Source organism: Phoenix dactylifera, chromosome 6 (genome assembly GCF_009389715.1).
Source record: "Phoenix dactylifera cultivar Barhee BC4 chromosome 6, palm_55x_up_171113_PBpolish2nd_filt_p, whole genome shotgun sequence".
Taxonomy (NCBI): Eukaryota; Viridiplantae; Streptophyta; class Magnoliopsida; order Arecales; family Arecaceae; genus Phoenix; species Phoenix dactylifera.
In genome coordinates this window covers 706988-715791 of record NC_052397.1, presented here as the reverse complement: position 1 = coordinate 715791, position 8804 = coordinate 706988, and the positions used below count along the sequence as shown (strand labels likewise).

At 36.5% G+C, this 8804-nt stretch overlaps 1 protein-coding gene across 5 annotated transcripts; it reads left to right on the top strand.

Annotated features, from left to right (window-relative positions):
* Positions 1-749: 749 nt before the first annotated feature.
* On the top strand, positions 750-6962 carry LOC103703741 (soluble inorganic pyrophosphatase). Of its 5 annotated transcripts, XM_017841972.3 has the most exons (10): positions 803-898; positions 1705-1908; positions 2774-2899; positions 3180-3208; positions 4661-4726; positions 5375-5482; positions 5577-5642; positions 6264-6384; positions 6501-6582; positions 6702-6962. In XM_017841972.3, exons 3-10 carry the CDS (start codon positions 2776-2778, stop codon positions 6742-6744), a joined length of 639 nt encoding a protein of 212 aa, XP_017697461.1. In that variant the 5' UTR covers positions 803-898; positions 1705-1908; positions 2774-2775; the 3' UTR covers positions 6745-6962. The 5 variants fall into 5 exon arrangements, with proteins under 5 accessions (XP_008784919.1, XP_008784921.1, XP_017697461.1 ...); XM_008786697.4 differs by lacking the exon at positions 1705-1908 and having other exon boundaries at positions 750-898; XM_008786699.4 differs by lacking the exon at positions 1705-1908 and having other exon boundaries at positions 769-898; positions 2770-2899.
* The last annotated feature ends 1842 nt before the right edge of the window (positions 6963-8804 follow it).

The window sequence follows — 8804 nt, the reverse complement described above, 5'->3', positions numbered from 1 at the left end:
CCAAATTTCTAGCAATATTCTTAAATAAATAATTCAAATAATAACATCTTTTTCTCAGTCCATCTATTAGCTATCTATGGTCCACTTGCATATATGTTGTTAATATTGGCTATTTTAAATATTAAATTATATTTACATGAATTATACAGATAGCTACGTAACACTGTTTAATTTGAATATTTTAAAAATAATTATACATATATTAGAAAATGCATTTCTTATTATAAATAAATATTAGTATGCTTTGATATATAAAATCAATATATAAGCTATCAATAAATCCTATATTAGATTTATTCATTATTAATAAATATTAATAATTATTTTATTATTATTAAATATGTTAATATTAACTATATAATATAATTAACATAATGTAAGTGAGGGTATTTTTTTTGTTAAGAAATAATATTTTTATATTATTTTTATTTAATATGGAAAAATAAATATCATCATGATATTTATTTTTTTCTTCAAAAAATAGAGGCAGAATGCATCATTTATTTAATATTTTTTATCTTTTTTTAAAATATAACATTTATTGTTTTTGGTACCAGACGGCCCTATGAGATTTCTTGAAAGCAGTCCGCAGTTGACCAGTTGGTGGGAGGGGGGGTGTCAGCCGCGCATCCAAGAAAAGCATATTCTCTAGCCAAAGGGCAAAAAAGAAATGATGCATCGCCGTCATCCTCGAGCTCGGGCGTCCGTTGGACGGCCTCATGACACGCGTCGTTATCATATCCCTACGGCGGTCCAGGACCCGAATCGAACGGACGGGAGAAGCCAGCGCTCGAGTAGACCTTTCCCAATTGCCGCTTCTTAAGGAGCTCTGGCCGAAGTCGGTCCTCGTTGCCTTCTCACGTCTCTCTCCGTTCTTTCTTCTGGTTTTCATCTCTCTGTAAGTTCCCTCTGTCTCTCTGCATATATTTCCACTCTGAAGCCTTTTGTAACCTTCTTCCACTCGTCCACTTCTGTTCCAAGTCCAAATTCCACTAACAAATTTGAGTATTTTTCAGTTCAACAAACAATTGAACTCTAATATCCTGGAAGTTGCAGCTAAACGTAGTGCTTTGAAATTCATTCTTCCTTTCGTTTACACTAATTTGTCATTTATATTGCTCCATTGATGGGCTTGGGAAAAAGACCCCTTGTCTTTCCAGAAATTCATTCTTCTTTTATTATACCGCTTTTATTTAGTTATTTTTTGTACGTTCCTGGATATTTTGAAGACTGACCTCCCATAATGCTATGGTATATATGCATCTCTTAATTCTTATCTGTATCCCATAGGGCAACAAGGGGGGATTTGGTTTATACTTCATATGCGGTAGTTCAAAGGGGCTTATTTGCAACAATCCCCTCTTCTAATGGATCTTTTTAGTTTATCGGTAGTTTGGTAGCCTCTTTTCCTCACGGTATGAAAGGCGTCTTGATGCTCATGCACACGAGTTATTACCTGACCAACGGTGGTCAATATCACTGTGTTAGGTGCACATTGCAAGCGATCTTAATGGCGATTATTGTTATTTCAGAATTAAAACGAGGTTTAGTGATAGTCCTGCCTATTATCTTTAAGAAGCTATTCTACGCATATGAATTCTGGGCTGGTATAACTTATGTGTCAATATTCTAGATCTACAGCTTACCGGGGTATGATGATGAATTGTTTTTTTTTTACATATATACTTTTTTTCATGACATCAGGTACTGGGAATATGTTAGAATTCGATTAATTCTGCTACTCACCAACTTTCTATCGGTGAAACGGGAGGACATAGGAGTGGTCTGCCACCTTCTTCTAATAATTGGAAAGAAAGAAGAAGAAGAGGAAGAGTGGAGTATAATTAGTAGGGGTATCATCAATGTGCAGGATCATTATCAACATATAGAACCTTGCAAACTCTCAAGGTGACGTGTGTATAAACATTGCAGACCGTAGGTGCTATGAGAATTTTTTTTTTAATGGGGTTATAACAACATGAGCTTTGCTTTGTCCTTCGAACTTTTGAACCTATACGGATCAATAGAGTTTCCAAATCTGACATGGATAGTGAGGTACAACATTCGGGGTTTCTTGTTGATTCTTCACATTGGACATGATATATTGTGCCTTGTAGAGGCTATCTTCTGCCACCAGAAAGTTTCTTGCAGCAACATGAGCAACAGAAGCAAATTTTTTTTCGTTTTATTAAGTGAATCCTGATACAAATTTTAGATAGTAGAAATGAAAAGGAGAACAAATATGAGTATTGAGCATAGGAATATCTATCTTCTTACTTGTAATGGTATGAATTAATCTAGGAAATAATTTAGCATGCAGCCAGGTAGTTTGCAGATGGTTACAAATCCAAATCTTTAAATTCTTGCTTTTAAATTGCTGATCATCTACAAGCAACAAGCTCCCAAGTGAATATATTAAAGCAATGAGACTTGAGAGCTTTCTCAGCTTGTTGTTTAAGTGGATTAAATTAAATCTTATAATAGTAATTCCTTCTCCAACTCCTAGTTTCTTTGATTTCTGAAAAAAAAATTTCTCTCTCTCTCTCTCTCTCTATTTTTATAACTCCTCTCTGTTATATCACAATGTTTAATGCTACTATGGATCCGTTCTTCTTCTTTTCCCTGTTGGTGTGATGGGGTAGGAATGGGTGGTATATGGAATGGGTGGTCTCAAATTTTATGCTTCACACATCTCTCTCTTCCATTGTGTCAGTTGTCAAGACAGCATAATGAATGAAAGATGCCGTAATATTTTTTTTTAATGTTAAGCCAGACATGGCTGGAACAGCTGATGGTAGTGGCAATTCAAGTTTCCCTCGTGTTGTCCTCAATGAACGCATACTTTCTTCCATGTCGCGGAAGTCTATTGCTGCTCATCCATGGCATGATTTAGAAATAGGTATTATTAGATCGCTCATATATTTTTTCTTTCCCCCCCTTCATTTGGTATAAGCATTCTTTGTTATATCTGATTTGACTGTATAATATCAACTTGGCATTGTTTTGTCTTTTTGGTTTTCATCCTTCATCTTTCTAGCTGTCATAGGTTCGAATCCTCCATGTTTCTAGCTCTACTTAGCATGTGCAAATTGTCTCACGGATTTCTGAATTCACTAATCCTTTTTTTATTTTAATTTATACTTTTCTGTTTAACTTATTGACTGCATTATTTTGTGCAGGACCTGGAGCTCCTGCAGTTTTCAACTGTGTAAGTTTATATGGTAACCAAGAGTGTAGCACAATTATGTAAGAATTCAATGATATATGTGTTCTCTGCTACTTATCATCAGGTTTTGCTTCACTGAGCCTCCTTCATCTTGTATTCTTTATCTCCATGAACTGTATATAACATCGGTTCATATGATTGTAGTAGACTCTACTAATATTACTTTTTATGTGTAACTTGGATTGGGCTTTGCGTATTTCTTTGTCCGTCCCTTTACTGTCTCCTCTATTTTTTTTCCCTTGGTTGGGGGCCGGGGGAGGGGTCTCCTTTGGGAAACATGGTGGGTATGCCACATACCAGGGTTGAACCTGGAGCCCAGTGTTTGCTGGAATTGCTGTTTGTCCTTGTTGTCTGAAGTTATCTCACTTTTTGTACCTTATATGAAAACAAGAAGAATCCTCTACACAGTTTTCTTTCTTCACAACTGGGAATGTTATATTTTTTGTTTGAAGTTCCTAATCTTCGCATTAGTTATTACTCATGACTGGTAATGTGATGCATCACATATTAAGGATGCATGTTAACAATTGTACTTGACTCTGTAATGTGCATAGGCACCCATAGAAACCTGTAATTAAACAAGACGACGCATGAGAAAAGATTGAGTATTGAATCGATTTCATGCGAAGGCAGTGCCATACATCTTGGAGCTCCTGTGATCTTGAACATGGCCTGAGCCACACATATTTATCTTCTTGATTGCTGTAAAGTGGCTGATAAAATTTCATCTGCCTTGTTTCAATGGATGGAAGCAAGGATTGCAAGAACCATGTTAGCTTGATGGGAAGGATATTTAGTTTCAGTATTAAAACATTATTGAGCCCCTAAAGATACCTAACCTGAATAATGAAGATATATAGTTTCAGTGATTTCAAGCGAGCAAATTCAAATGGCACTGCTCCTTTTGAGTTGGTCAATCGTCCTCATCATGGAATGCCGTACCGGTCCGTACCGGCCGGTACGTACCGGTCCGGCCGTGGACCGGTACCGGAACGGATAAAAAACCGGTATTTTCCGGTTTTTTATCCGAACCGGCCGGTATGGGTGCGTACCGGCCGGTTCGGAGCCCGTACCGGCCGGTTCGCACCTGTACGATTTTTTTTTTTTTTTTAGAACCACAGCGCCGCGCGCTGTGGTTTTTGAAACCACCGCGTACCGGCCGGTACGGGACCGGTACCAGCCGGTACGTACCGGACCGGACCGGTACCGTACCGGTCCGGCCGGCCACCGGTACGCCGACCGGTACCGGTACGGCGGACCTTGGTCCTCATCCTAGTTAACTTATATCAAGCACAGACTTTTAGAACACTTGCTGAAATATGATCTATAGTTTTAGCTACTTTTCATGATACGAACACTATTGTGTTGACTTCTGATCCACTAACCAAATTAGAAGATGGTTCCTTACTCGACCTTTATTCCAAATTGCTGCAGGTGGTTGAAATTGGTAGAGGTAGCAAGGTTAAGTATGAGCTAGACAAGCATAGTGGTCTTATCAAGGTGAAGAACTTTCTTATAAGCTGTATTTTGCAGTTTGTTATGAGGTTATTGCTTTAATGATCATCCCTTCCTTTTTTTTTTGGGTGTGTGTGTATGTGTGTTCTTCTGATTAGAAAAAAACACATATGTCATGCCTTTTGTACTCTCTGATAGTTTTGTATTTAGCATAGCAAAATTTTGTTTTAAAGCAGAAGTTCACTTTCTGATTTCTGAAGTGTCATGTGATCGCTTCATAACAGAATGACGGGGCAAAATGATGATAGAAGGGGTTTGTTATTGTATGTAAATGTGGTACCATAAGATGGATGATGGGGAAAGATCTACTGAGACATGCTTTGGACGATATGGCTTATTGTACCATATACAAATATATGGTAAAGCTGTATGTGTATGTCTGGCGCCAAATTAGATGGATTAAGCCTTAACGGTAATGGTTTTGAACGTAGCTCTCTGTGTCCTGAGAGAAGCAATGCATGCCAAGGCATCTTGGATGAAAATAATGTCGAATTCAATGTCTAATGAGAGATATAATACCGAATACAGTAAATAGATAATAATACTGAGTTTGATTTAGATACATCCATGTTCTCCAAAAGGTTTATAATCATACAAAAAAATGACATGCAACAATAATGACCACTATATCAGGTTGATCGTGTTCTTTACTCTTCAGTTGTGTACCCACACAACTATGGCTTCATCCCTCGGACTATCTGTGAGGATAGTGACCCCATGGATGTGCTCATATTGATGCAGGTATTTTATTTGTCCGACCTGTTCATTTCAAGACAGTAACAGACTCAATAAATTTTTAGCATTTGACGTCACTAAAATCTCTCTTCCTGTACAGGAGCCAGTGCTGTCTGGTTCTTTTCTGCGTGCCCGTGCTATTGGGTTGATGCCAATGATTGATCAGGTCAGATTTTTTTGGGTTCCATCCCTTACATTACAGTTACAGATTAACCTGCGAAAACTATGACCTGGTTATCCTTTTTCATCATTATTTTGATAATATTCTCAGGCTGCATGCAAGTATAGCAATAAACAAGATGGTATGACGTTTTACATCATTTTTAAGAAAGTTATAATTTCACATAGTTATGTGTTTGGATAAATACAATAGATGTTGATGCCAATGATTGATCAGGTGAGGTTTTTATTTTCATCCCTTATATTACAGTTACAATAATATTCTCAAGCTGCTCACGAATATAGCAATAGACAAGATGGTATGTGGTCTTACATGGTTTTTAAGAAAGTTATAATTTTACAAAGTTACATGTTTGGATAAGTATAATAGATTTTTCTAAAAAAAATAAAAATAATGAAATCGGAAATTTCTAATTAAAATAGAGTATTGGGCATTCATTCATGATTCACACTTTACCTCTTTGCCTATCTGACACCAAAGTAACATTCATTCATGATTCTTCTTTTTCAAGGAAAATCCCAACTTTCAAAAGTCACAATTTTTCATGTTGAGCGAAACAAGAAAACTTGGATGTCAGAATTCTTATGTTGTTCGGTGTCTTTTTAGGGTGAGAAGGATGATAAGATAATAGCTGTCTGTGCTGATGATCCCGAGTTTCGTCACTACAAGGACATCAAAGAGCTTCCTCCTCATCGCCTTGCTGAAATCCGCCGCTTCTTTGAAGATTGTATCCACTCAAGCAGATTCATATTTTTATATATAGGAACTCAACTAATGTACATAACAATGTGTTGTTTATGATCATTGCAAAAAAAAAAAAGATTTAACTCCTTGGGACTACAGACAAGAAGAATGAGAACAAAGAAGTTGCAGTCAATGACTTCCTTCCAGCTGAAGATGCCATCAAAGCAATCCAATATTCAATGTGAGTTTGATGTATTCATACTGTAAACATAGGAGCACCAGATCTGATTTTCTTTAATTTAATCTACTTAAATCATTCAATGTGGGTCATTCTCTTTTTTTTTTAAATCTGGTATGCAGGGATCTGTATGCTTCCTACATCGTTGAATGCTTGAGGCAGTGAATTTTTCCACCAAATCACTCTGCAACACCCGATTACGCATCGATATATCATTAGCAAACATATGCAGTCCATGCAATATATAATGTTTCTAACTCTGCTCGTTTCTGAGAGTATCTTGGAACTCATGTACTTATTCTATTCTGAGACATAACTTTTGCTCCTTTTTCTGCTCATGGTTGTCCAAATAATTACCGTCGCTTTGCTTGCGGTTATTAGAAGGTTTGCCTTTGCATATGATCATCTGGTAAAGCCCATAACTGCCCCCATTTCTCGTTGCATTCAAGATTGCATTCAGGTACCCATCTTTCTTCATGGCTTCATTTCTGTCGCTGCAAGGTATAGCGTGATCATTCAAGAGTTCCACCCCACCCCCCCTTCTTCTTGGCAGTTTCAGTGGATGACCATTATTGAGATGATCGTTAATGTTAGTCTAACTTGTTAAAGTGAACAGAGAAGATTAATTTTTATTTTTTTAATTAAATTCTCTAATTGATAAATACACCTGGGTGCCCCAAGTGATTATTTATAATAGCTTATATCAGTACAAATATAAAGAGAGAGAAGTTGTTGAATGAGGATCCGTACCGGCATCTATTTAGTTCTATTAGGATAGATTTTTGCTACTTGAATCCAAATAATATCTTCCGACTAGCTATTTTGGATGAGGTTCAGGGTTATTATAAATGGTATCAGAGTGGATGTGGTTCATGGCCTACGTGGACTAGAGAATGCTGCAGTATGAGCTTATTACGGCTGACCATGGGCAATTGCAGAGTTTTTTATTGGATTTGAATGAATTTGGATTCTTAGCTTGACGAGGATGATAAGGTTTAAACAAAGAAGAGTATTTGAGGATCTATGTGATTGTATGTTTAGTCTCATACCGGATATTTGATAAATAAATTTTAGGTATTTATATATCTTTCGGCTAAGTCATTTTGAGTGAGATTTTAAATTGTTAGATGTTGTTTAACTTATTGATTTTAATATATATATAAAACAATTATGATGGTAAAATGAGACTGATGCAATTATCAGAAATCTCTATGTATTTATTTCTTTGTTAATATTAATAAGTTTGAATTGGGCTCTGCCCAATTCTTATCTAATAGAAATCTTTGTTGATAGTATGTGACAAACATATTGATGAGCGCCTCGTACGGTTTCCGTTGTGTAAGTCATTCATCATTTACTGATGGTTCCTCCAGTCAACCACGCTCCAGATAGGAGAAATAAATATATTCCCATGCTTGTAAGATATTGAAACATGGATGCATGAAATGCCCCGTTTCCTCTGTCTTGGCCATCGCGATCCCCTGATGGTAGGTCGATGCTCGCCTTTGTCAGCTAGAGAGAGACTAATTATGAAACATGTGCTTCTTTGTGATCAGGAAGGAGACTCCAAGCATCGTTTCTCTTCTCCTGGTTCATTGCTTCCGGGGTGCTCTTGTTCTCCCAACTTTCTCCATGTAATGAGTGCGTTTTGACTTCTTGTCTTAGGGGAAAGGTATTTCCGACTTACGGAACCATTCCTCGAAAAAAGCACGGGAAGTCAAAATAGATACAAGTTCAAAGGATAAGAGAATGCTGTCGAGGCAAACAGAGTGGTGAAAAATAGAGGATGAAAATTGTTTAGAAGAGAACTGAGAGGGCTTATGTTGCGAGATGGCTGATGAGGTAGGTCTCAGTATAAATAAAAGCCAACCTGAAAAATTGCTTATGATATTAAGTGCAGCAGTAGATTCTCAAACTGACTTGATTTATCCAAGCTCAACGAGGAAATGGTTCGGATTCTATCTAGAAATTTGGGATTGGACCTGAGTTGATTTAGGTTTCGTTTGGCAGAGCTCTTGGCAGTAGAATTTTTAGAAATAGAGCTTTTTGAAATAAATTTTTTATAAAAAACTATTTGTTGTTTAGTAATTAAATTTTTATAGTGTTGTAGAACTTTAATATATATTTGGCAAACAAACTGAAAAAGTACTTTTGATATGACAAAATTGCCATAAAAAATATTGCATAGTATTATACAACAAAGCATAATAAAATATAATATATAT

Excerpts from the sequence above, each read along its gene's own strand:
- LOC103703741 (XM_008786697.4), top strand. The coding sequence starts at position 2,776 with ATGGCTGGAACAGCTGATGGTAGTGGCAATTCAAGTTTCCCTCGTGTT. Across the intron at positions 3,209-4,660 it reads CTCCTGCAGTTTTCAACTGT|GTGGTTGAAATTGGTAGAGG; the intron begins GTAAGTTTATAT and ends AAATTGCTGCAG. Across the intron at positions 6,385-6,500 it reads CCGCCGCTTCTTTGAAGATT|ACAAGAAGAATGAGAACAAA; the intron begins GTATCCACTCAA and ends TTGGGACTACAG.